Source organism: Tripterygium wilfordii, chromosome 6, assembly GCF_013401445.1.
Source record: "Tripterygium wilfordii isolate XIE 37 chromosome 6, ASM1340144v1, whole genome shotgun sequence".
NCBI classification, from domain to species: domain Eukaryota; kingdom Viridiplantae; phylum Streptophyta; class Magnoliopsida; order Celastrales; family Celastraceae; genus Tripterygium; species Tripterygium wilfordii.
This window is the reverse complement of record NC_052237.1, coordinates 137,791-164,001: the sequence shown is the minus strand read 5'-3', so window position 1 is coordinate 164,001 and position 26,211 is coordinate 137,791. Positions and strand designations below refer to the sequence as shown.

Sequence of the window (26,211 nt, the reverse complement as noted above, 5' to 3'; positions counted from 1 at the left end):
TTTCTTTTAAAACTGAATTACCGAATCGATTAGGTTCAAATAACCGTCCGTTCAGTTTACTTTATTATTATTATTGAATTGCAAGTAATGGTATTTCTTTACTTGGAAAAGAAAAACAAAATAAACACACTCCTGCAATATATTATGGCATCTACTTTACTGATTACAAATAAGGAAAAAAACAAACCAAATATCCTGCAATATATCAAGCTCTTGAGCTCTCACTCACTCTTAAATGTTTGTCCGGACAGTTGCTCCTTCCAAATCTCCTGGGTAACTGAATCTGTCCGGACAACACCTGGGCATGTTCAGACAAAAAGTACCTCTGTTAAGAAATGGTCCAAATTGTCCGGACGACTCCTGGGCCCATCCGGACGGTAACAGCATACAGACAGATGCAGATAGGAAAGTGCAGAACCTAGCTAGCAACATCCCAATATGACATTATACCTGAATTTCATATCCCAAAAAAAATATCTCCAATGAAGTAGGAGCAAATTGGCTCCTTTTTATCAATGTGGTAACAAACAATATACAGAACAGAGGAGCAAAGCAATCTTACTTCATCTTCTAATTTACAGGGAAAAAAATTCACCAAAAAATATGTCTACCTCCCTCTCTAATCTCCTCCCCTCTTTTTATCTTCCCAAAACAATGTATATGGCAAATCAACAACTATGTTCAGTCCAGGTAAAATAATGTCACGATCTTCCGGAGATTTTCGCCTCTTGACATGTTTCCATCAGCAAGTGGCTGTCGTGAAAGGCAAAACAAATAACCTGCTGGACATGTGAAATGATATCCATATTGCACAACCTGCAATCGCAAAATCAGATTATATCAGATGATTTCCTGATAAGTGATAACCAGATAAGACAGAGCACTTCGTGTAACGGTTTTTCTTCTGCCTCCTTTCTCCAATTCTCAAGCAATAATTGCACTCAATGCTGAAACCCTTCTTCTCTAGACCGAGCACACATAAGCACAGACTTCAGTCATTTACTAATCCCTAGTTTAAGTTTCAATTTTACTTGACTAAAAGCTTGAGTTCAATGCATCCCTATATATATATATATATATGAAGGTTCTTGAGTCTGCAAGTCCAGACTTACAATTTACAATGCTCGGTTTACTATATGAGCTCTAAAAACAATCTCAGATCTGGCTCATTTACTAAACTAATAGACCTCAAGTCTGACTTCCTAACAAATACCACATAGTGAATCCTTGATGTCATAATTCTCACATGTTACCAATAAGATAGCATGAGCAGGCACTTCATTGCCCAAATTTCAAGAATGCCCATCCTGATATCAACTACTCCAGTAAATGGGGGAAAATATAAAGGTCATCTGCAAGATTGATAAGGAAACACATAACTTAGTTTTTCATCTAATCCGCAATTTCCATTACAAATGTTACCCTTGGTTAATTCTGATCAGAGTGGTACTAAGAATGGAATGGAAAAGGGTATTGCATAAAGGGACAATTAGAATGCTCTACTAATTTAATATAAGTACCTGAGCTACCACCTACAATGAAAGAACAGAAAACACTAAAACTTGGGCTTTATTGCTTCAACTAGCAACTCTTATGGCAGTTTACTATCCAACATCAGCTCTCCATAAACAAAGTTGACCTCAAATTAACCTCCATTACATACAATGAAGTTGGAATCACAGATTAATGTGGGTTTTCAAAAGACTAAAAGCATAGCAAAAGAAGAAATGAAGGTGGACAAACCTGCTGGCTTCAATCAGAGTGAGATGATCATTATGAGGCTTCTCGATCACATTCTTCACCTGAAAATTGCCAAACAAAAAACTAATTACCATTGCATATCCCAATGCAAGAAATTAATTAACATGAAATCAAGCATAACCTCAAGGCCAAAATAAATGCAAACTCCAGTAACTGAATTATCGTTGCATGGCACCTTGATCATCCATACGAGGTATCAGGATCACTTGCCCACAGTATTGAGTTTTCAATGGATGAATAATTCTGATTCATTAAAAAATGCTTAAAACTAATCCTACCATACAAATGTCACATTTAAAGCATCCAACTGCAAATGAGACAATTTGACTCACTGCAAACTTCTATAGCAAGTGGCATCATATAAGAGTGTATTCATCAGAAAATGATGGTCATTAATGGGATCCCAAAACAAGTTTTAAAAATACCAGTTACATGAGTTCCCCAATGCGAGCACATTAGAGATTGGAAGAAAAAAAATTAAGCTCATTTAAGCAACACTGCTACAAATTATTTCATCCGATCATCCTAAACAAAGTGGGCAGACCCATCTTGACATGATTCCTGATGCACTGCAATATACTCTAGATGCCCTGTGTTTGTCTGATTTTGAAAAAACGATCATTCAAAAGAGAGAAAATCTGCCAGACAGCCCCAATTTGATTTCCCCCTTATTGAAGTCAAAAGGACTCAAATTTTGCAACGATGTAACTCCCTAAGGAGACCATATAGTGGTAAAATCATTGTCGTTATATCTTACGTGGATGACATATTAAGCTTGTGACATGAAGTCAACAAGTATGCAAAAGATGGATCATGAATGAGTCAGAAATTAAATTCCTACTTTTGTCAATAATTCCTGACTCTCGGGTGGTTGCTTCTTCAAACTCTGTGGCAAGATTACCGTAAGAAGCTCTGGTTTCTCTGCTCTTAAAGCACCTCTAATAACAGCTGCATTAGTACCAGATGCGCCTGATGTATAGATGTGATTTTTCTGCAAGTGAAAGTAAAGTGTTTCAGTAATATCTCACATGGCGAGACCTGTTGTTTGGCTAAAAATCTTATATACTCTACAGGTACCCACTTAAACCTGATGGAATTGAAGTAAGAGAATCTTACTGTTATAACCAAAGCATAACTAAGAATCTCGATAAGTTCTTGATGCATGAAACCCATGTTCCTAGTACCAAAAAAGCCAATATTTCGTGGCCCTTGCTGCTGAATGGCCAACAACTCCTGAAAAACATGCCAACTTTTTACTTTAATTTTGAAAAAAATAATAATAAAAGTCAAGTGCAAAGAGGAAGGGGAAGGATAAAATAGAGTGCTTGCATATTGCAAATACCAAAAGTAACTGAATCATCGGTCATCAAGCATGAGTGATAAACAAAGCATCTGTTGGGATTCAAAATGCAAAACACAGTTGGCCCATATAAAAGCTCATCAATGACGAACGGTAATATAGTGAAATGAAATTGAAAAGTAACTTCTTTTTAAAAATATTTATCAATGTCCAAAAGGATGAGGAGGTGCTGAATGTTGGATCAAAAAATCATAGAAAGCTTTGCAAAGTTAGTCACCTGAAGATAGTCCACATCAGGAGCAGGCTTGAATTCTGACACCATAAGGGCTCCTGAACCTTCTACAACAGATTGGGCTTGGGTTGGAATTTTAATGCCAACATCTTCATCTGAACCAAAGAGGCGGACCACATCCTTCTCTTCAGATTTCCAAGGACCAGTGTCTTGATCTCTTCTCATTCCACAAAGCCACTACGCCAGTACATAAAAACAGAGACCCTGGTAGTAAATCATTAGTGAAAACCAACTGCACACAAAGACAATGACAAGACAAGCTCAAGCTCACAACCACGTGAGCCTTACACTTTCTTTTTCCCCTTTTTGAATTACTTTGGTTAGTTCATTTCAATCGAACCAGTCTATTTCAACACCTAATAAGCTTAGGAAAGCCAAGTTTCCTTGATCATCCAACATCAAACAAGACAACATTGTAAACAGTAATACAAGGTACTCCCTCCGTCCCATTTTAATTGTCCTCTATTCCTTTTTCGGATGTCCCAAAATGCATGTCCATTTCAATTAATTAAAACTAATTTCATCCATTTTTCCCCTCTTACCCTTATTTACCCTTAAATTGAAAAGCTAATGGAGTGAATTCCCAATGAGTCATTGACATCTTAATTGTCCTCTATAAATGAGGGTATAAATGTCAAATTGAAGAGGAGTAATGCAATTTCTTAAACTGTGTGTAAAATTGAAGGGGACAATTAAAATGGGACGGAGGGAGTATAAATATCCGTAAATGGATCAGGTGCAGAGAAATAAAATCCATAACTCAATAGCTATCACCAGAAACATATAATCATGGTAACTATTAAGCATATATACCCAAGACATTCAAATGCTGTTGGTCTCATGAAAAATGACTGATCACCTTTTAAGGATACTAACTCAAGAGCCATCCATTAATCCTACAATCAGGGCCCACAATGTATACGTTCCATATATCCAATTCTATGCAAAGAGCTGAATTCATTTCGAAAATTTCAAACCAGAAGCAATGGTCTCCAAAAGGGAAGTGACAACAACTTGATCTACCTTTGATCGTTGCAAAAATTACGACTGCGTAACCTATTAATTCATGAATTTTAGTTTCCATAAAAGGAAATTATAAAATGTCCTTTCTTTTATAATCAGGCAAACCGCATGGTATCCGAACAAACTACAAACTAACTACAAGTTAAGGAAACACCTTTCAACCCGAGTTAAACAATAATTGCCATCGAGATACCATTCAGGCCTCGTAAATGACAATAAACATAGTTTTGTCTTATGAATGCTCATCAGTCATTTTTCATATTTTCTTCTCCATTTCGTTTTCCAAATTTCCCCCCTCTCGGAATTAAATTCCCAACTAAATTTCCTCAAACCCTTATAGGAAATAACCGAACATGAGAAATCTAAACAAGGCCTATACAGTTCATGAGCATGAGCAACTTCCTAACATGAATACTCAGCACAGACCATTCATTCTGTGAGCTAAAGACTGTTATTTTTCACCTCAAATATAATAATTTCTCAATTTTAAGCTCTAAAATAAGCAAAAACCACCATCAAGAAGGAAATTTCACAGCCATAACAACCTATGAGAAAGAATCCATTTACAAATTTTAAACTGAATAAACAAAACCCAACTTCCAAAACTCCATTATATAAAATGTAAACACCCTACAAACAATAAATAGAAAATGATAGACAACACACACAGGCCTGAATATACAGAGAATGATACCGTTGGTTTCAAAACGGACGGTGTCCTCTTTCTTGCATGACGGGTTGGGTGAGACTGAGAAGAGTGCAGATTGATATTAGGGTTGGGAGTTAATGGGGATTTCAAGCGGAAATCACAAGATGAGGAGAAGGGAGTGGCTATTAGAGGCAACAAGAGCCTCAAAGGTAAGGCAGTGCTCATATTCCTTGTCGTCTATTTGACTAGCTTGGCTCCGTTTGCTTTCTTTCCTTCCCTCCTCTTTACTTCGTTTCTGTTGAGTGTTGGCAGCCTTTCTTGCTGCCTCTCAGTGTGATAAAAATCCCCTTTTCCTCTTCTTTCGTGTACCCTATAAAGTCAGGGGTAACAAATAGATTTGTACTATATGAAAGAGATTGTGGGTGTCAAAAAAGACTTTACCTTTTCTTCTCATTGAAAATATTCGGTAAATATGTATTATTCGGGTATTTGGTCAAGATACCTGGTTTATCTTATTATAAAAACAAATTTTCATTTCAATTTTCTAATATTCTTAAAAACATTCCAGCGTCAAAACGTTGGATAAGATGGAACCTTGACTTGCTGATTCTATATAAGTGCTGAGGCACGCACCCACAGTCCGTTAATTTCAGTGTCTCAAAAGGAAGTATGCTTGCGGTGGCTCAACTCTTCCTCGCTCTTTTACTTTTCCTGATTTTCAAATTTGTCACTGCCGATGGTAATGAATGTATATGTATATATTGTACAGTTGAAACTATTATTTCATTCTCACTTTTCGGTCTAGATAGTTTGTTACTTGGATTATTGGGTTAATTTCAGGGGATTTCACGCTATTGTCGAAGAAGCATGTGAAGCGAGAAGAGATTGAAGATAAGGTGAATCGAAATTTGCAATTGTCATAAAAAAAAACTTGCTTTCATGGAGGAGATAAAAGATTTCTATGTTGAGCTTCACTATTTTCTTGTTAAGTGAAAATATTTCTGAAATTTTTGGATTCTGGGTTTTGATTTGATTTGGGTTTTCATGAGTTTTTGTATCAGGTTGTCTGGATCACTGGAGCTAGCCGTGGAATTGGTAATTATAATTCCCTTTCCTTTTGTTGTGTGCTCTTATGTCAATCAATGACCTTTTGCTGTTAATTTGCATAGTTTCATTTTTTTCCCCTTTTTGTTATTATCGTGATGCTTCTTAGCATTATGATGGTTGTGGGTCTGGACGGCGGCGGCAGTGGTTGTGGTTGTATTTTATTATTGGTCACCGTATTACAGTGTCCCTATTGTTCTTCCTTCTACAATCTTAAGGGCATTTTGTCATACATAACTATTGTTGATACCATCTAAGAAATTACTGCAATGTATGGTGTAATATGGAACATAACTGTACCAAGGGACATAGAGGTTATTATCACCTAACTTGCTGGCCAACTTGAAGCCAGGTCATCTGTCCATGCATATCTTGGAAATAGAGGGGCCAACTTCTTGTATAGAACTGTGACTTTGGCATCTTCATTTATTTTAAAATCATTGAGGGAGATGCCATCCAAACACAAACTGTGATATTTTCTCTTTCAATTATTTTCTATAACTATATAGGGATTACTGTCATTTGCAAATTGATGGATGATGATTGTAGCTTGCAGACTTGCCACTTAAAGGGGAGTTGGAGTAGAGATTGGTTCTTTTCTTGTCTTTATGATTCTAGAAATGAATTTGCGTCCTATCTAGGGCCTTTGCTTTAATCCATTCAAGCAAGATTTATTCTTTCCCTTATGCATATTTGTGAGATTTCCTGATAAGTGTTTGTGAGATATCATTTCTGTTGGTGAGATATCATTTCTTCTTTTTCTTCCTGATGGTGGACTTTAGGGGAGGTTCTGGCTAAACATTTGGCAAGTCTAGGTGCCAAACTCATTCTTTCTGCGAGGAATGAATCTGAATTGGAGCGAGTTAAAAATCAACTAAAGGGTATATCTTACTAAGCAGGGTCTGAGTTATTTGGTTTCTTAAAGTCCATTTCTTCTATTTATTTTTTTTTCCTTTTGACATGTGGGGAATGCCTGCAGGAAAACATGCACCTGAAGAAGTGGAGATCTTACCTTTGGATTTGACATGTTCTGAAGATTCTCTCAGGCTGGCTGTTGAAAAGGCTGAGTCCTTGTTTTCTGGGGCTGGTGTTGATTATATGATCCACAATGCTGCTTATGAGCGCCCGGTAAGTGGCTATTCTGTTTGGATGGTAATTAGAGTATTAGACAACTGCAAACTTGTAGAGAGAGAGGCATGTATGTAGTTATGCGCCATGCCATCCTTTGATGAGGTTCTTAATACTGTAATACCCCTGGTTAGCTGAGAAATATGTAGAATCATTGTCACTCCCAATGTGATTGTTAACAAGGGATTGCATTCCAAAAAACATTAGTAACCAGAGATACGCATGCTACTGCATACACTGTTATGAATATTGCTGTACCTCTTGAACGTATTTGGTGGACCTTGACTTCAATCTGATGGTCTTCAAACGCTTAGTTGAATTTATGGATGTATGCCAACAAGGCATCGATAATATATTCTAGCTGCATTCCCTAATTGCGTCACTAGCACTAGCAGTACAATGAAATCACTTTTTCTCTCCATAAGAAGGTAAGAGAAAGATAGATTTTAAAAAAAAAGCAGGACAATGTTGCTACTGAAATGAAGATTGTGATATCTGAATCCTACATAAATTTATATGCATAAGTTTTGTGTGCATGGAATGTGGCTTTCGTGCTTATTTCCTCGGGAGAAATAGGACCAAGGGATATTAAGTTGTTCCCTTAGTTTAAGGGATAGAAGGTGACTTGAAATGTAAATTACTTAACCTCTAGATTTGCAAACACAAATATGAGTCTCTGCATCTATGATGCTTACACGTGATAATATGTGAATATGCTAGAATTAATTATCTTTGCGGCTTTGCCGCAGCAAATGCATTTGAGCAATGGTTTTAACTACCACTTTTTGGCTCTCTTTTTTTGGCAGAAATCATCAGCATTGGATGTAACAGAGGAAGGCGTTAAGGTACCAAAATTATTTTAGAATTTACCCATGTGCTCTCAACTGGAGGTTGACCAGTAGGATTTGCTTATGAAGAGGTTACTAGTATAAACACCTTTAATTGGTAATTTCCATCATCTTGGTTGTCGGTGGGGTGACTCGAACTAAAGCATTAAGGAGGAAATGCACACACTTGTTACCATATCGCCCTTAATGATGGTTACTAGATAACATTTGTGCCTTCTTTCTTTTGAGCTATGGATACTGTTGGAACCCAAACAAGAAGTCTCATATTGAAAAAATATGGAGGGGTTGAGTACCTTCTAAAGCAAGTGTTTGGACCCAACTCATGAGTCATGGCTTTTGAGAAAGAATGGGCCACCCATCCACTTGTCTTATAAGCCCAATTGTAGGCCCATGTAATGTGGGCTCCCCCATGGTCCAAAATGTCGACATATGTTGACATCAAGGTTATGGGGGTATGCTGAAGGGTCCAATAAGAGGCTCGATGTTGATGGGCCCAAAATGGCCATATGGTGAATGAGAGGCCTGATATGGATGGGCTCTTGTGTGAGGGGTAGTGTTGGACCCACACAAGCAGTTTCATATTGAAAAAATATGGAGGTGTTGAGTAGCTTATAAGGCAAGTGTTTGGACCCAACTCATGAGTCATGGCTTTTGAGAATGAATGGGCCACCCATCCACTTGCCTTGTAAACCCAATTGCAGGCCCATGTAATGTGGGCTCCCCCAAGATCCAAAATGTCGACAGATACATAACTAATCATGGATTGTTTTGTCTTCCTTGTAGGCTACATTCAATGTCAATGTTTTGGGGACAATTTCTCTTACACGGCTTTTGGCTCCTTTTATGCTGAAGAGGAGGAGGGGTCATTTTGTTGTGGTATGTGAAAGTAAGCTATTTTATTTTTACCTGTATCAACAGGTAATTTGCTGCCACTTTTCCTTCTTGTTGTAGGGCATCTACCAGACTACCGTGAACTTTATAAGCCGGCATTATCAGGGAACCTCATAGATGAAATTTGACAAGGTCATTTCCAATCAAATGATACTTGCCCCCCAAAGTTTTAACGAGGCCCGTTGCTGGTAGTTTGTTGTTCAGTTAGTAAACTAATGTACATATGTAATTCATCTGAGATTGATCACTGATAGCTTCATCACGTGTTCCAAGCATGCTGTGCTCTTTTACCTATTAGTTTATGGGATTGCCTTGTTTATTACTGGATTTGGATTATTTGACCCTGAGAATTTCTTTTGGTGCTACTGTTTATTATATTATAACTGCTAACCTCTAGTGATTTGACACATGTTACATGCAGATGAGCAGTGCTGCAGGCAAGACACCTGACCCAGGCCAGGCTGTCTATTCAGCTTCTAAATTTGCTTTGAATGGATACTTTCATAGCCTGCGTTCCGAGGTGTGCATATAACTTCTGTCTTGAGGGAAAAGAATATGAAACTACTAGTTGCCCTCTATTTGACTTGAATTTGACTCTCAAGTCATTGCTATAGTTTCCTGAGGTTAGGTTTTACAGTGGGTTGAATGTGTTAGCCTGTTAGGTCCCTGAACCAGCCAATTGTCTTGATTGTTTGTTAAGTCAGACACATGTTATTGGAAACCATCTATGAAAAAGTAATCCAGGAAAGGCCAACTCTCCCTCAAAGCAGACTCAAACTGTCAGAACAGTTTGGAACTACCTTTATGCGTAACCTGAGGATTAAGCATTTATATGATGAAAATGATTTAAATATGAAGTCAAAAAGAACCTGCTGAGTACAAAGATTGGTTCGCAACTTGTACGAAAACCTATACTTTGTTTATCAATCAATGTTTGATTATTATTTTATCCACCTTCTCTTCATCTTTCTTTATTCTTCATTCCCTAGTGAAGTGACTCAATCTTTTGTACTTGCAGTTGTTTCAAAAAGGGATTATGGTGACTGTTGTTTGTCCTGGGCCAGTGGAAACATCTAATGGCACTGGAGATACAATCTCGGTGAAGAAGGGTTCTCGTGAGGTGATTTTCCTTAAAAATGATGTCAATTATCACTGGTTTGACAGAGAATGTTGATGCTTTTATTATATCCATGGGAAAGCCTTGGCACCTGTTTTAATATTTTCCCATCGCAACTTAGGATCATAGATTTAAATTTCAAAAGCAGCTTTCCCACGATATGGAGTAAGCCTTCTAAAATTCAGCCATCTACACCTTGTTGTGGTTGAGGTCTCGTGCTCTTTGTGAATCTATTCTGGAGGCATTTTCATTTCTCGAGGTCTTGTTGTTCAATCATGGTTGTCTTTTTTTTTTCCAGTGATCTGGATTTTAATTTTCTTAATAGGACTTCAGGACTTCTGTTACTTCTTTTGACAGAAGCGTGTGTCGGCAGAAAGGTGTGCAGAACTGACGATTATTGCTGCCACGCATGGTTTAAAGGAAGCTTGGATATCATACCAGGTATTGCATTGGTTTTAAGGAAGCTTGGAGATCATTAGTTCTATGAAAGAGCATTCACGCACTTTCCCTCCTGCAAGAACATGCAGTTCAATCACTAAATGTCTCTGATTATTTTAGTATCTGATATTAATTCTACCGGATGTTTTCCTTTTTCCAGCCTGTACTGGGTGTTATGTACTTGGCGCAGTACGTTCCAACTATTGGCTACTGGCTCATGGACATGGTATCTTACTATTTCCTCAGTAAATTCTTTCCTTGAAAAATCTTCTGGACCCATAAAATATTTGTTGCAGGAGAGAAGGCAATAGTTGTAGTTTCTTGTCATCATTTCAAAACTATAAAGATTCTTACCACGTATCACATATGTTAAATCACAATGACACTATCAAATGCTCCAAAGATCATCTTTAAAAGATAACTCTCATCTTTTTTCTTCAAAATTGACTTGTTTAACAATCCAAAAATATCTCACCTCACAAAGTTATGCCGAATTTGACAGTAACATCAAAGTGTGATCTTAGTTTTTGCTCTTAAACAAAAGAAAAGCAGTGATGAGAAGTTACTTTTAGAAGTCATGCAGAGGAACCAATTTCTAGTCTTGCCATTCTTTCAAAATGCTGCATCATATTTTTTTCTGATATAGTTGTTGGTCTGACGACTTTTAGATTGGTGGGAATCGAGTAGAAGCTGCTGTCAACAAAGGCAACATTTATTCATTGAGCTTATTGTTTGGGAAGAAGAAGGCAACATGAATGTATGTACACTGTTATTTCCTTTTTCTTATCTGGTAGATATGGATGTATGGCATCTACCTCGTCGTCTGGCCTGAATAGAACCTGTTTACTTGTTGTTATGGTCCTATGGAGGGATTTACGAAGTATCCTCTGTTCTGGCATAAATTATTGTATCAGATGTGATGTGAATAAGTTTTGACACAAATTCAAGGCTAGAAGCCGGTTTTAGTGCCCTCGATGGTACCAAATTTCTTCAACTTCAAATTCCAAGTCTCAAATGCCAAAAAAGTTCTAATCTTTTGTAGGGTGAATACTTGCAAATCTGTTTCTTAAACATAATTTTCATCAATGAGCTCCTTACCCTTTGATAGCATCAGAATTGAAGAATGGGAAGAATAGTAAGAAGATTCAGGTGTTTGTAGAGCCAAGGCGTACATAAGAAGTTCAAGTGAGATCATTATGAGCAATGAATAGCATCATGATAGAACCATCTGAAAGATTGTATCGACTGAAATCATGTACAAGTTTCATATACAAAGAAATACCATGATCAGCCACTAAATAGCAAGTTAATTAACTCGATGATGCTGCCATACTGTATTTGTATTTGAGGTAAGATTTGATGAAGGGCTCCAATTCGCCATTCATTACTGAAGTGATATCAGATGTTTCAAAACCTGTCCGCACATCTTTAACAAGTTTGTACGGATGGAATACATAATTCCTTATCTGCTGCCCCCACTCAGCTTTCACTGCATCCCCTCTTATTTGCTTGATTTCAGAAGCTCTTTGTTCCTCAGCTATGACCAAAAGCTTTGCCTTTAAACGGATCATCGCTTTTAACTTGTTTGCCAGTTGAGATCTCTCTTCTGCAATGTAGCAATGAAAAATGGGATAAGGTAGTTCAGGGTTTCCCGGTTCCTTTTAATGATAATAACATTTTCTAGACATAGACTTCCTTATTACTTTCATTAATGAAAAACTTCAGAAAACTATAACATTAAAGAGCAATCATGCAACTGCAAAGTACCTGTGCAGCGAACAGTGACGCCAGTGGGGATGTGGGTGATACGAACAGCGGTTTCAACCTTGTTTACATTTTGTCCTCCTTTCCCTCCTGCCCTTGAAAAGCTAATTTCCAGGTCCTCTTCGGGTATATCCACATCCAACGACTCTTCAGGAAGAAGAGGCATGACTTCTACCCCGGAAAAGCTTGTCTACAGATAGTTTTATGCATTAAAAAATAATGATTCGAAACAGGATCTCATTTACTTATTCTCTTCAATTTTCACTATGATTCAACATTTTGACAACCTCGCCACCATTTTCAATCCTTGATACATAGATCCCTAGGCATTGTCTGCTAAAATATTTGCAATAAGTTTTATTCTATTCATCAAGAGAGAGGTTTCACTCTTCCCCGTTCGGATCATCAAAACTAACCACAAAAATTATGCACACATGATTCACGAGTTACAAGAGGGGAAGCGGTGAGTTGTAAGTTTTATTAACCTACTTGCATTGAAGCAGTATCAATTTCTACAGGGTGATATTGACCAATAGCTTTTGCTTAGTTTTTAAAGTATTGGTGAATTTACTTGGGTATGTATATGGGGATACCATTGAAGCAAGAAGATATTTGGTTCGCAATGATACGAAGGTCAAAACTGTCCACAAGGTTCTATGTGCTGAGGGTTTGGGAATGGGCAGATGTATGGGTCGTACCTTTGCATTATGTACAGGCGGTTTATGTACTTCCAACCCAGGACACATTGTTAAGATGAAGCAACCTGGCCATTTCTTCTAAATTTATTTCGCCAAGAAAATCTATATCAGTTGTAAGAGGCTAAGAGAAGTATTGGGTCCATCCAAATCCAGTACCTTTCATAAGGGAAAAGTGACAATTATCCTTAATGAGGATCTGCATGATGCGACGCGTAGAACATAAAGTTAAGCAACATACTTCTTAGAAGGAGTTTCATCTCAAGTTACCAGTTTTCTATTGAGAATAAGCAATGAAACAAAAAATTGCCAATAAAGTTACCTGGCGAAGACCTTTGGCATTAAAAGGAGACTGTCGCACAATGCGGTGTGTTCCTTTCTCCCCAGACAGATAACCATAAGCATACCGGCCTTCAACTTCAATTGTTGCCGACTTTATCCCAGCTTCCTCTCCTGGAGATTTTTCAACCACCTTAGTCTTGTATCTCTGTTTCTCTGCCCATCTTACATACATTCTGAGGAGTATTTCAGCCCAATCCTGCACTGGAAATGATCAAAAGATTTTTACAGAAGTCGTACATATTAAATGGGAACAGTAATTGACCCATATTTAGTAAATTTCTCTAGATAGGTGTTTACCTGAGCATCAGTACCTCCAGCTCCAGCTGTGATGGAAATAACAGCACCTTCTTTGTCATACGGACCAGAAAGAAGTTCAGTCAATTCAAAACGATCTACTGCTTTGTTTAATTCTTTAACGATACCAGCAGCCTCTTCTAGAAGTCCACTATCTATAGAGTCCATCTCCTCCGTTAGCTTAACTATAGTTTCTGCATCTTCAACCTGCAACCAATTTGTAATATATGAAAGATCAGAACAAGTCATTTAACTTTTCAAAGGAGCATATTTTTCAATTACGTATGACACATCAAGGTAAAAGACTTAATATATACATCACAGTGCTTCTACGCATGAGGGACTTTGAAAAATCCGGCTTCACCAAACTGAAACTTGAAAAGTTTATCATTCTATTTATAAACTTTGTACGTGCAAAATATGTCAGAAACACCCAACTTGCCCATCAGACCCCAAATCTCAATGTCACTACTGGAGATGATGCTTTCTCGGGCTGCCAAACTTACTTCACTGCAACTTAGGCATCACAGATTTAAACCATTAAAGTTAAAGGTGCACATAGATCCCCCTCCCCACACTACCTCATAGTGATGACAGGAGTGTTAAGACATTGGGTTTAATGATTATCAGTACATATATATTTGCAGTGTGAGGAGAAATACAAATATCAACTAACTATTTATCACAAAAATCAAGCCAGCACGTGTCTACACTCTACAGTGTTAAAACAACTTCATATAGTATAAGAAGAATAATGACCTTGGTTTTAAACTCCTTCAGCAAATCACTTTTATATTTTGCATCACTCAGGGCCAGAAGGGTTTCCTGTGCTTTTGCACGATCATCCCAAAAGGATTCATCAGCTCCTTTTGCCTCCAAATCTGCAATTTCATTTTCTAATCGCTGCAGACAAGCAGCAGCTCTGATATCTTCTACACGTTCTGAAGCGGTTTCTACATCCTTCCTTAGGGTATAAAAATCTGTCAGTGAGACCAAAAAAATTACAAGACCATAAGCAACGGTCTAGGAAGAAAAATAAGAGAAGACAAAGCCCACTCTCACTTTCCATTAAAGCAACACAAAATGTTATGTGCCAGGCATGTCCCCTTCATTTGCAGCTGAGTTCTAGACAATGCTAAGAATATTTGGAGATAATCATGAAATATGCAAACTTTGCAAGTAGTAAATGAAATTCAGCATAACAATTTTGAAGAACCAAACATAGCAGTTTGAAATGGAGACTTGCTATGATCAGTATTAAAACCAATCTCCTTTTGGAGAGGTTATATTCAAGAAATCCATTGTCACTTGAACTATACCATCTGCAATGCCATTGGAGGCCATTATTGACGAGCTTGGAAGGAGTATTAGAGTAACATGCACAAAGAAACAAACCCTTGAAAAATCTGATTGATTGGTTCATCAAAAAAATGAAAATCCCAACGATTTCTCTCTAATGAAGGACCACTCACACCGCAAGTTTACTATGAAGGATAGGCCCTAGCTTGCAAAAATACACTCGTATCTTTGAGAAAGCTTCTATTAACAAATTTGATACTCCATCTATAAGGGCATAATTAGAGATAACGATCACAAAAGCTTTCAGATTTTCAGAGCTCATAGTCATAACTCATAACCAAAATCTGAATTCATTAATCCTCCCCAAGTTAGTCAACGTCAAAGAAACAATAGACACAAATTACCCTCCCCAGCAAGCTAATACCATTATCCATTGGCTTTAAGTTTTCAATTTCAAATAGTCGCAGCATACCTTGCATTGCCCATTCTCTGGTATCATCACCAACCTCTACACTCAACTGGCTTTCCGGTGTGGAATATACAACTGCGTCAGCAAGCATGAAAGGAGTAAATGGATACATAAAATCAGAATACGATAGTTGGAAATCACTATGCTTATTTCATTGGAATAACATACAAGTAATAAGAATGACATAGGAGCATAAACATAAACTCTCTCTCGAAGAGGACTCAGTAAACCCGAATGAGTAGAAAATATTGGCCATAAAAAAAATACCGTTATTCATTTTCTAAGAAAAAACCAGGACGTGAGAAATAATTTATATTCATCAAGTGAATAATAACCAATAAAAGAATTGAGAGACGCGTAAAATCCACAACTTTTTTCCAGAAAATGAAAATATCAAAAAGGAGAAACACAATAAAACTATACAATCTGTCAAAGTTAAAAATCGATTACATGAAACCCACAAATTTGAAGGAGAAACCCGTTGAATTTAAGATGAATAATCTGAAAACCCAAAAAAAGAATCTGCACAAATAGAGAGACTGATGAAAGGCTTCAAATTGAATTACCATAGGAAGGGAAGCGACGGAGAACTGTAGTAGTAGAGAAGGAATTGGAAGCTGTAATAAGCAGTGGAGCACGAAGGATAGGATTCGATGTCACAAACGATAAAGGTGCTAGTTCGCTGTGATGGGGCAGTATTGGCGGAATCATTGAACTGAATAAAGGTTTCACGAGCCCCTCCATGACTGTCTCTACGGATTGGATTTTAGACCCAAGGGACTTCCAAGTTCAAGTGGATTATATTGGGATTTTTAATATACGTTTTGTTTCTATCAGGCGGAGGGGAGGGGAGAGACAAATAAGAAGGATCAAATGACATTTATACCCTTCTGGTTTGCTCCAGTGACCAGACAAAGCATTTCGGGTTAACCGCTTTGCTGATTGGGCTCACTTCCTTTGCATTTGAAATCAAGTGCATTCATATATGAACGTTGCAAGAATCTTTCCGGATATTTGTATTAAAAATCTCAATAATATTCACTCGTAAAGTTACATATTCAAAAAACCACTTGACTTCTAACTACTTTGTTGCACTGATACCATGCAATTCCAACCAAGCGTATACATATATGAATTTTTCTTCTACTGTGTCATGCTCTCCTTCAGACTCTTCAAAACTTCTTTACATGCCAACTTCTTCGCCATCTTCTTATCAGAAGCTGTGGCAGTGTGCTTGAATATTTTACCATTAGCTTCCACCTCTATTGTAATGGAAGCCACCCCATTGTTACGATTCACAACCGGTTCTCTCTGTTCAAAATGTTCTTTCTGGCACAGTTCATTAAGCTCTCTCACAGGATGTAACCTCACTGTCTCAGGAGTAATCATTGGCTCCAAAAGTGGCCTTATACTCTTGAAGACAATCTCCTTGTTGTAACATGAATCAATGAGGATTGCACCTGCCAGAGACTCTATAACATCACCCAGAACCTATGGGAAAAGGAGAAAAAAAAAATTAGTCAAATTACTATGATGAACACTTCCAGATTGTTAATTTCAAACTACCCACCTTGGGAAAAGATGTCTCAGATTCCCATCCATACGTCAACCCAGAAGATAGTTGTTCAAAGTTGCTAACAGTCTCAATAATATGCTTATGGAGTTCAGGGGACGCATGTAGGATGTGTTTATGTAAGCCAAATTTAACAGCAGATCGTGCATAACAATCATTGTTCACAGAAGCAGACCTCATGTCTGTCAACAATCCGGGGGACATCCCCGGATTTTTACAAAACAGATGTAAGGTGATTAAGTAGTCTAACACCGAGTCTCCAAGAAATTCAAGTCGCTGCAAACCAGGGAACATTTTGTGGTAAGGTTAAAGTAAACAGCAAATAGAGCTCCGAAGAACGATATAAATGTCTTATAATTATCAAATACATTACCTGGTAACATGTTGGAATCTCCGGAAGCATGTAAGAACCATGGGTCAACGCCTCCACTAACAGAGATCGGTCATTGAATGAATAGTTGAGGAGAGACTCTAAGCAGTGAACATTAACCATTCTCTCTGGGTTGAGTATTAATGGTCTATCGCATGGCACATTAATAAAATCAGCCTTAATTCCAATCCAATCCATGAACAATAACGCCGCTATTTCTCCATTTGTGCTCAGGTAGGCTCCAATAAGTGCCTCGACGACATCAGCAACTGTCTTACTTTTAATGCTTCGACGTCCTGTACTAAATATCTTTATGTTATTAGAAAGAATATCCTCCTCTAGAGTAACACTTTCAGACTTATCTCCAGGAATCATCCACTTCTTCGGCTCGAAGGACTCATTACGAATAAAGCCCTGAAGTTTCAGAAGGAAACACAAGTTATAGATTTGGATCATCATGTAACTAACAAGATAGTTTAAATAGATATTAGGAAATTCAAAGGCGGTTTATTTGTTGAGAACATAGTGATTTTTTTCCCATCCAGAAAGACAAACTTTCTGTTGTAACAAGAAGGGAAGAGTAAGACAGTCTAGTTAACCAAAGAGAAACAACCAACCAACTTGAATTACATGGTAACTGAAACGCAAAAAACCATACATTGATATACTAAAAAAAGAAGCTACAAAACCTACAACATGGTCAAGGATATCAACATAGAAAGCATATCATAAATCATTACCGGAAGTTTGCGATCACATCCCAGCTTGCAAAGTGCAACGTTGGAGATAATTGTATCCTTCTTAACACTAAGAAGGCCTTCATGATGGTTTGGATAGGTTTTAAATAACTGTTGGCATGTGACATACTTGAGAAAAGAGTCCCCGAGAGTTTCCAGTGATTCTAAATTAAACTTTTCTCGGCAACTGTTTGTAGTGATTGCTTCCAAAATCTACAATGGGCATCAGTGTAAGAACAAGTTCAAATTAGCAGCTCAATGACTCTAGACAAGGGCATAAAGTACCTTGATAGTTGGAATACTGATGTTTTGAGAGCTATGATCCCGATGCATCTTCTTTAAGTTGACGGCGATGAGCAAAGACTCAAGCCGATGCATGATTGATGGAACAAATGAGAAAGAATAAAATGTACTGATTGATATTGGGGACATGATGATGTGGCAAAGTTCAGGAGGCAACTCAACAGACGCATTTCTAGATTCTGCAAAGAAAACAAATAGATCATTAAACAACACCACATAAATCATGGAACAACCAAAACAACCAAGGATTTCAGACAATTAAAATCATTAATAAATCGCTTTAAACATATTTGCTTCATGAAAGTAACATCACAAGGCGAGCATTGAAGATATGCTTCGCTAATATCCAAATGGTAAAGATGAAAAAGAAAACAAAACCTTTCTCTTTTTGTTTTCTGTTCCTATCAAGGTAATTTGGCACAGTCAAAATGTGTCGCCCATTGAGAAACGATTGGTGGTTAAAACATAACTCGATGCCACACCTGAATTTTAGTACAAGATAGACCGTCACTGCTGCAACAATTCCATATAAATGTATATAACAATAGAAGACCAGGGTTATTTAATCCAAGAATTATTAAGGTGCATTATACATACCGATCTTTATAGTATTGTTCGTACGTGATCTTGTCTCCATCCTTCAAAGTAAAAATTGAGTTTGCATTCACGTCCTTTAAAAAACCATTGATGCAATATAGGTGGCCATTGTGAGGTGTGTGGACCAAAGAATTCTCTATCATGCATGAGCATACCGGACCACTTTGGGTCCGTATGACATGAACATTACCCTTATGGGGACAGTTCAAGTGGTCCTTCCAAGTATTTGCATAGGAGAACCATACAGATCTGATAGTTGACCAATCAATCATAGATCTGTTACCCTTGCAGATAGATGGGAGAAGAAAATAATCAACTTCAAGATCATTCCCCAACTGAAAATCACTCATCTTCATTAATTTATTCAGATTATGATCCATGAGAACCCTGAAAAGAGTGACCTGAAACCGTCTACACATAACAATCTGGAGACGGTTTCACAAACAATAAAAAAAATCGTAAGTACAAGTTATTTGAACATTTAAATATGTGACCATACCAGAAAGAAGAGAGTGAATATACTACCTGCTCTGGGGTAAGTTGTATAACCCCGACATACATTAAAGTCACTGTCAGCACACCTCTATTAGCTTCTAAAGGGAAATTTATACCTCCAACATCAGCCTCAAGTTCACTTCCCATTACGAGCATGACATCGTGAACAGAAATATCATGAGTGAAGTTCTGCTTTAACTTGATCAAGTAACAGTGATATTTTTTCTTCGAGTTGCATGGATCCTGATTGACCAGGTCAGATGGGAAATAACAGTGCTGTTCGTCATTGTAAGGCTCAAGTCCTGTCCACAGTGCAGTTAAATGGAAAAGGTTAAAAGGAGAAACTACAATATGTACAGGATCTCAAATCCTACCTGGATGCATCAAATATTTACTGGTCAAGGAAATGTATGAATTGATAGATATAGAGACAAACTAACAAGAATATTACATATTTATGAAACTAGACAAGTCATTCAAGGCTGCCTATAAGATTTACCAAGTCCTTGTGCGACAGCTTCTTCAACTACAATATCAGGAACAAGGTTGTCCGTTAAAGCACCCACGTGATGGAGCTGCTTGCATGCTTCAAGGCATGCCTTTTTCTTGAGAAGTTTTACGTCACCCTGTGCAGTAACTGCTCGAATTGGGCAAGTCTTGGGAAGATGCAAAACACAAGTCTCCATCTCCTTGTCTATCTCACACCTTGGAGCAGGTTTATAATATCTGATGAAAGATAAAAACAAAAGGAGTTTTTACATTCTGTTGAAATGCAAAACATGATCTAAAATTTTGTCGGAAGAAATTATGAAGAGCTTTGCACAGAATTGACTAACCCATCAGAAGGGAGCCGTGAGCAATAGAAGTAAATCAACCCAACACTTGAAGTTAGGGTTACAATAGCTCCAGTGCTTTCAACGCGATAAAACTCCTCATCGAATTGATCACTTTTGAGAGATGGGCAAGGATCATGAGCATGGCGTAGGGACTCCTTTCTCATTATGTCTCCACTAGCAAGATAATTCTTCATTCGAGAATGTGTTGACAAATCCTCGCTGCAGATAGTTGTAAAGGGATTCAAGGTATTAGATACAAATGACAACATAAATTGTCCAGGTAGGTTAGATCAAAGACAATTTCTATGGACATTATGAACTGACTATATGCACATGGCACGTAAATATATAAACTAGTGTGTATTTCAGTGCATACATTCTGCACAGCATCAGAAAGCATTGGGAGAACTTTGAATTAATAGAAGGCTACCTCTCCAACATTAAGACATAATCTGAATTCTGCATCCTAGCTCGACCTCTGGACTGTATGAAACTGCTAACTGTGGCTGACGGATCAAATCTAAGGACCAAGTTGCAACTTTGAACATCCAGACCCTCCTCGAGAATTGATGTTGCCACAATAATATTCACCTACAATGTCATTTCACATCATAAACAAGGCAACGCCCAAATAAAATTCACGTTTAGCGCAATGAGTATAAGATATAAACATACCATTCCTTTACGGAATTCTTCCACAATTTCATGTTGTTTTCTCCTTGTCTGGACTTGCATACTGGAGTTGTTTCCTGCAATGTACTTGGTCTTCCAGCTACAGTACTTTGGAAGCAACTCATCCAATAGACATTGAAGAACAACGGCTGCAATGACCCTTTCCACAAAAACTATGCATCTTATGTCGTCTAATTCCCTGCGTCGTAAAAAATGCACAACACAACTTCATCGTAAATTCTTCAAGTAAAACAACTAAAAGGGTTGTAGATGGCATTGATCATCCAAGACAAGTTGACATATCATAAGCTTGTTCTATGGCTTACTATTGCAGACTAATGGCCGCTTGGTTTTATTCTTCTTCACTCCTTTGGAGAGATAAAACTAGAAGTTCATTAACCTCTTAGAAAATAGTATTAAAACATTGAATTTTCTCATGATACAAACAGTTCAGTTTTGAATTGTACATGCACATTTCTTACGAACTTGTAAGGACTTGAGAGTGAACTTCCACAATAATTTCAGTGTTCTCCAACTAAAGCTAGAGAGCTTGTCAAAAGTTAAAAAACACAATGAATTCATGAAGAAAAAAGGCTCCATGATATGACAACCTGTATTCAAGGAGACATTCGATAAGGCACCTAACTTTTGTAGTTAAAAGGCCTGCATCCAAGCTGGATTCAATATTATCACCAATAGACCAGTTAAGACCTGTATGTGAGGGAAAGGAAAACACAGACAAATAATGTGAGAAAAATAATGAAAAGTTGGAATCTAAACAAAAAAATTGTTCAGGAAGTTAATTGTACCAGGTGGTATATAAGTTGCCAATGTCTGAGAAGCTTCCAGGCTAAATTTTTTAAGAGTTGCTTCACCAAAAACATCTAATTTGCCCCAAGAAAAAAAGTCACTTTTATAGCAAGACAATGACTCTGCAGCCTGCCACAGAAACACATATACATAACTTCAACATTTGCCAATCTTTTTAACCAGAGACAAATAAGAGCCAATCAAAATTCATTCCACCTAAATACCTTCAAAGCCAACCAAACACCAAGATCCAGCAAACAATATGCCAAATTCGAGCGTATCTTTGAAATTTTCTTGACCATAGATAACACAGTAGATTGACGTAGATCCAAATTCCTCAATGAGCTTTCATGCTGAGAAGCAGCAAATCCATTTTAAATTACTAAGACAAGAAATGATACCGATGCATGTGAAATTTAAAGAAACAAAATAAGATAGATTTCATTATCTTGATAACATAATCAAAGAAATAAGAACATTAATTTTATGCTGCAAATGCAACAAAGAGACTTGGTCACCTCAGCATGACCAATTTTAATACTAACACAAATCCATTTCTACTTTCATAATCATTCTTGTGCAAACAAATGATTCTGAATCATTCAATAATTAGATTGATTCTTTTCCTCAATCCACATTTGCACCTCTCTCTAGCCCTCTTATTCGGCCTCACTGTCCAAAACTTGTATACCAATGCTATAGCTATTGTACTACATTTCATTTACAGCAAAATATGCATCACATCAAGAACTTCAGGGCTTGATTGGTTACCTTTCTAAACAGAAAGCATTAAATATAGCCGGCATACTTGATGATTTTAGAGAGATAGGCACCTTTTTTTCCAAGATCTGCAATTTCTCCATTAAATTTTCAGATAATGCAGAAGGAACTCCCATGCGCTTGTAAATCTTGAATTTTGGGGTTGAAAATGGTACAAATTCAGCAAGCACAGATTCATTGTGACATGTGTAAACCTTCAACAGCAAAATCAAGCTGATCATTTGCTATTATTACAAAGTAAAACTCTAACAAAGCATTCAAAAAAAACCAATATCATCGGCTTTATAGATATAAGCATGCTTCAATAAGTTTTGGGTTAGGTACAGAAATATTCACAATCATGACAAAGAAAAAAGTGCAGAAAAGTCGTAAACTACTTAAGGAACCTTTGAATTCATTATTGTCTCAAGCTCATTAATTTTTTGCCAATAACTTATCTCGGAAGGTTCACCTACATCAATGACGAAAAGGAAAAGGTATCAGAATCATAAACCTCGATCCAACAGCTGTTGGAGGGCATGAAATTAACTGAAGTTAAAATAAATAACAGGATGTATTCCAGACCGTACATTTTGATTTTATAGGAGAAGCTGTCATCCCAAATATCCTTGGAAGATATGAGTTATGAGACCTCAAAAGAGGGTGATAGAACTCCTGCAAGTACAATTATCAAATACTTCAAAGATTGGAAAAAAAAAATTATAACACCAATAGTTTCATATATACAACACAAATGCGAGCACAAGTTGAAACACATACATGCATACGCAAACACACACACGCTTACATAGCTGCAAGGAGATCCACTTGAAACAAGGGTTTCCTTTTCTTGTGAATGTTGAATTTTTTTAAAAAAGCATCACATTTAGGTTGGAACAAAAAAAAATCTCTGGACTAAGGGAGCAAAAGCTCTACATGAAACAATATAATACATGTTAGAAACTTTTTCCCAGCAGACATAAGCTTTATTACCATGAAAGACCTAGAACAAGATAAACATTTGACTCAAGGGAGATCATTATGATGCCACCAAAATCACAATACCCATGCATGTAACTCACCGTCAAAATGCACGCATAGGGGTGTTTACCCCTTGCATGATGGCACTCATCCATGATTAAAACCTTTATCATGTCTAGTTTGAAGAAGCTATGCCTCAGGCCACTAAGCAAAATTTGTGGTGTCATCACAAGTACCTGTAAGTATAACATCAGAAAACCACATGACGGTTCCCTTCAAAAAGGAAGAGCATTGCGACAACAAAAGTTAATCATGTCTCATGCTGAAGTAGAAATGACAGTCTCATGTACGAATATGAAATAAAGAATTCACTTAAACCCCTATCAGAGTTCTTCTTTGAGCACATACTCACCATATATCATATTATCATCAAATGTTTAGAACTCAATACATTTTAAGCATTCTACATGGCTAGTAAAATATAAACTGTTAATTGGTATGTCATTAAAAAAAAAAAAAGAAAAAAAAGAAAGCTAAAGCTAAAATAAAAACTTCTGCAAATGTTTGCTAAAAACGCCATTCATAAGTGTGGTTGAAATGTTGAGGGAGCTTTGATTAACTCAAGGGAAATAACATAAACTCACGGCTGTCTCACTCTGACCAGTGATCTTGCGAGACTGGCAAATGAAGAGGACAACCACAACCAGTACCATTGTCGCGACTCCACCGTGAGTACCACTACTTTTGTTCGAAATGAATATGTTATAGCTATTATGCACCATTGAAAACACATTTTAATATGGTTCAACTTATCCCAATTTATGGAGTTGAAAAAAAAAAAGTGACAGGCCAGGTGATTAGAGGTTTTGTTGCTTATAGATATCTGAAACTAAAATGAAGAAAGAGTTTATACTTAGAAAAAACAAAAAAAAATATTTGATTTTCAGATCAAGCAGCTTGTAATATCAAGATTTGTCGAATATTTCACCTCTTTTCCGCTTAGTTCCTGATTCCACATAGCAGCATCCCAGTAGTCGACCCCCATATCTCCCCAATACATTCCCACTTTCAAGTCACAGTGCATTTCTAATGCTGCAGCTTGCTAATAATTATCAAAACCGCAAGGGGAAAAAAAATCAGAACATAGTTTTAAGTCTTAACAACATAATAGCTTTAGAATTCATTGTAGCACAAGCACCGATGTACATGTGTGTGTTTGTTTGTTTGTGCGTCTATTGCTTACGTTTGCACATGCAATATTTTCATTTAGGCACCATTTATATTGGAATGGCCTTATATATAAAATGTTGAATTGAATTGAAGGCCATATCTGAAAATTTTACTTTGCGTTAGGATTAAAATGTGGCATATGTTCCATATTAACTTTATGCCACGTATTTCGAAACTTCAAAAGCCACAACTTACTCTTCTATATTATGCTACAAAGGTAAAAACACTGGTATTCATAAACTCATTCTGCAATTCACAACTAACAAATTAAATGGAGAGGTAAAATGTGGCATACTTGGCGAACCAAGACAACTTGGGGAACCAAGAAGATAGCAATGAAAGGTGAAGGCTTGCGAATAAGATAAGCATAGTTGCGAAGAAGCATGATGGCAATCAAGGTCTTGCCAGAGCCAGTCTCCAAGAACACAATTGTGTTATGCTTAATCGCCTTTTCCAGTGCCTCGATCTGATAACTGCAAAAATCACAACAATATTTGAACATTAACCATCCATAGACATTTTCTCAAAAGATTAAGAGAGAGAAGATAAGCAGGGAAAACCACCTTCTGGCAAAAGAGAGGGTATCAAGGGATGGTTGCTGGGACATGCCAATTTCCAGGGTAGTTGGTTCCATATCTGTTCAATACAGGCATTCAAGATGAAGGAAATCAAAACAATGCAGTAAGGAAACTCTTCAGTCATAGAAGTATGAAAAAGAAATAAATAAAAAACGATACAGAAGTATCTTCTTGGCATATGAATTAACAGCATACATCACCTAATGATTGATAAAGAAAATTTCTTCTCTCTTTCCCTCTAAAAAGAAGAAGATTTAACAACAGAAAACAGAGGCAACTGTGTGTGGTAGTGATTGAAGAAACAATGCGCAACCCTCTCTCTGTCTCTAAAGGAAAATCAATTCAGCCGCAGGGTATCAACCAACGGAAAAGGTGAAAGATTTTGGGGAAGAAACAGTGGCTCCAAAGAAGGAAATTTAAAGAAAAAAGAAAACGAACACAATTTCAAACTGGAGTATTCAAATTTCAAACTGACCGCCGAGTGATGAAGTTTTGAGTGTGTTAGCAGTGGTGGATGGAGAAAGGGCGTCAAAATCTTAATAATAATATTGTGGAGAGATGAAGGGGGATCGCATCACAGGCACAGCAACATCGATTATAAAGTGATGAATAATATTTGAACTTGCCGGGGAAGGGGTTCTTGCGTAAGCTTCCCCAGCAAGTCGCGTGAAAGTTAAGTACTTGACAAAAAAATTTAAAAAAAAGAAAAGAACATGAACAGTGACCCTCCAATTAAATTTGAACACTTTTTTTGGTTTTGGGTAGCCATTAGATTGTGGTGATCACAGAATAAAAACATCACTTTTTTATATTTTAAATCAATCACGTTAAAAGAAAGTAAGAGCATGTCCAAATC

At 37.2% G+C, this 26,211-nt stretch overlaps 4 protein-coding genes across 10 annotated transcripts; 1 reads left to right on the top strand and 3 right to left on the bottom strand.

Annotated features, from left to right (window-relative positions):
• Positions 1-118: 118 nt before the first annotated feature.
• LOC120000200 lies at positions 119-5,406 on the bottom strand. The gene is made up of 6 exons (XM_038848151.1): positions 5,071-5,406; positions 3,339-3,530; positions 2,878-2,994; positions 2,603-2,752; positions 1,744-1,802; positions 119-816 (listed from the first exon to the last, which is right to left on the bottom strand). The coding sequence occupies exons 1-6, from the start codon at positions 5,248-5,250 to the stop codon at positions 702-704; spliced, it is 813 nt and encodes a 270-aa protein (XP_038704079.1). The 5' UTR covers positions 5,251-5,406; the 3' UTR covers positions 119-701.
• Positions 5,407-5,603: 197 nt separating this feature from the next.
• LOC120000199 (dehydrogenase/reductase SDR family member 7-like) lies at positions 5,604-11,536 on the top strand. 3 transcript variants are annotated; one of them, XR_005468587.1, is made up of 12 exons: positions 5,604-5,764; positions 5,866-5,921; positions 6,087-6,120; positions 6,912-7,010; positions 7,109-7,257; positions 8,064-8,102; positions 8,889-8,981; positions 9,418-9,516; positions 10,015-10,116; positions 10,439-10,554; positions 10,712-10,777; positions 11,220-11,294. XR_005468587.1 is itself a non-coding variant. In XM_038848148.1 (12 exons), exons 1-12 carry the CDS (start codon positions 5,695-5,697, stop codon positions 11,304-11,306), a joined length of 978 nt encoding a protein of 325 aa, XP_038704076.1. In that variant the 5' UTR covers positions 5,605-5,694; the 3' UTR covers positions 11,307-11,536. The 3 variants fall into 3 exon arrangements, 2 of the variants coding, with proteins under 2 accessions (XP_038704077.1, XP_038704076.1); XM_038848148.1 differs by having other exon boundaries at positions 5,605-5,764; positions 10,471-10,554; positions 11,220-11,536; XM_038848149.1 differs by lacking the exons at positions 10,439-10,554; positions 10,712-10,777; positions 11,220-11,294 and adding an exon at positions 10,235-10,412.
• A 184-nt stretch (positions 11,537-11,720) lies between these two features.
• LOC120000198 (peptide chain release factor PrfB1, chloroplastic-like) lies at positions 11,721-16,209 on the bottom strand. The gene is made up of 7 exons (XM_038848147.1): positions 15,981-16,209; positions 15,418-15,489; positions 14,406-14,626; positions 13,650-13,853; positions 13,333-13,548; positions 12,319-12,505; positions 11,721-12,157 (listed from the first exon to the last, which is right to left on the bottom strand). The coding sequence occupies exons 1-7, from the start codon at positions 16,156-16,158 to the stop codon at positions 11,862-11,864; spliced, it is 1,374 nt and encodes a 457-aa protein (XP_038704075.1). The 5' UTR covers positions 16,159-16,209; the 3' UTR covers positions 11,721-11,861.
• A 191-nt stretch (positions 16,210-16,400) lies between these two features.
• LOC120000560 (endoribonuclease Dicer homolog 2) lies at positions 16,401-26,020 on the bottom strand. 5 transcript variants are annotated; one of them, XM_038848688.1, is made up of 23 exons: positions 25,794-26,020; positions 25,341-25,413; positions 25,073-25,250; positions 24,536-24,649; positions 23,649-23,783; positions 23,157-23,241; positions 22,974-23,038; positions 22,641-22,781; positions 22,032-22,160; positions 21,807-21,936; positions 21,606-21,708; positions 21,001-21,196; positions 20,756-20,916; positions 20,326-20,544; positions 19,989-20,215; positions 19,520-19,791; positions 18,995-19,419; positions 18,776-18,879; positions 18,380-18,576; positions 18,098-18,307; positions 17,361-17,771; positions 16,985-17,263; positions 16,401-16,905 (listed from the first exon to the last, which is right to left on the bottom strand). In XM_038848688.1, the coding sequence occupies exons 2-23, from the start codon at positions 25,409-25,411 to the stop codon at positions 16,558-16,560; spliced, it is 4,200 nt and encodes a 1,399-aa protein (XP_038704616.1). In that variant the 5' UTR covers positions 25,412-25,413; positions 25,794-26,020; the 3' UTR covers positions 16,401-16,557. The 5 variants fall into 5 exon arrangements, with proteins under 5 accessions (XP_038704616.1, XP_038704615.1, XP_038704619.1 ...); XM_038848687.1 differs by having other exon boundaries at positions 25,831-26,020; XM_038848691.1 differs by having other exon boundaries at positions 21,609-21,708; positions 25,831-26,020.
• Positions 26,021-26,211: the final 191 nt, after the last annotated feature.

Excerpts from the sequence above, each read along its gene's own strand:
- LOC120000200 (XM_038848151.1), bottom strand. The coding sequence starts at position 5,250 with ATGAGCACTGCCTTACCTTTGAGGCTCTTGTTGCCTCTAATAGCCACT. Across the intron at positions 2,753-2,877 it reads GTTATGCTTTGGTTATAACA|AAAAATCACATCTATACATC; the intron begins GTAAGATTCTCT and ends TTTCACTTGCAG. Across the intron at positions 817-1,743 it reads ACTCTGATTGAAGCCAGCAG|GTTGTGCAATATGGATATCA; the intron begins GTTTGTCCACCT and ends TTGCGATTGCAG.
- LOC120000199 (XM_038848148.1), top strand. The coding sequence starts at position 5,695 with ATGCTTGCGGTGGCTCAACTCTTCCTCGCTCTTTTACTTTTCCTGATT. Across the intron at positions 6,121-6,911 it reads TGGAGCTAGCCGTGGAATTG|GGGAGGTTCTGGCTAAACAT; the intron begins GTAATTATAATT and ends GGTGGACTTTAG. Across the intron at positions 10,117-10,470 it reads TGAAGAAGGGTTCTCGTGAG|AAGCGTGTGTCGGCAGAAAG; the intron begins GTGATTTTCCTT and ends TTCTTTTGACAG.
- LOC120000198 (XM_038848147.1), bottom strand. The coding sequence starts at position 16,158 with ATGGAGGGGCTCGTGAAACCTTTATTCAGTTCAATGATTCCGCCAATA. Across the intron at positions 13,549-13,649 it reads CTGGAGGTACTGATGCTCAG|GATTGGGCTGAAATACTCCT; the intron begins GTAAACACCTAT and ends TTTCCAGTGCAG. Across the intron at positions 12,506-13,332 it reads ATGCCAAAGGTCTTCGCCAG|ACAAGCTTTTCCGGGGTAGA; the intron begins GTAACTTTATTG and ends AACTATCTGTAG.
- LOC120000560 (XM_038848688.1), bottom strand. The coding sequence starts at position 25,411 with ATGGAACCAACTACCCTGGAAATTGGCATGTCCCAGCAACCATCCCTT. Across the intron at positions 18,880-18,994 it reads GAACAATACTATAAAGATCG|GTGTGGCATCGAGTTATGTT; the intron begins GTATGTATAATG and ends ACTAAAATTCAG. Across the intron at positions 18,577-18,775 it reads CAGAAAACAAAAAGAGAAAG|AATCTAGAAATGCGTCTGTT; the intron begins GTTTTGTTTTCT and ends TTTTCTTTGCAG.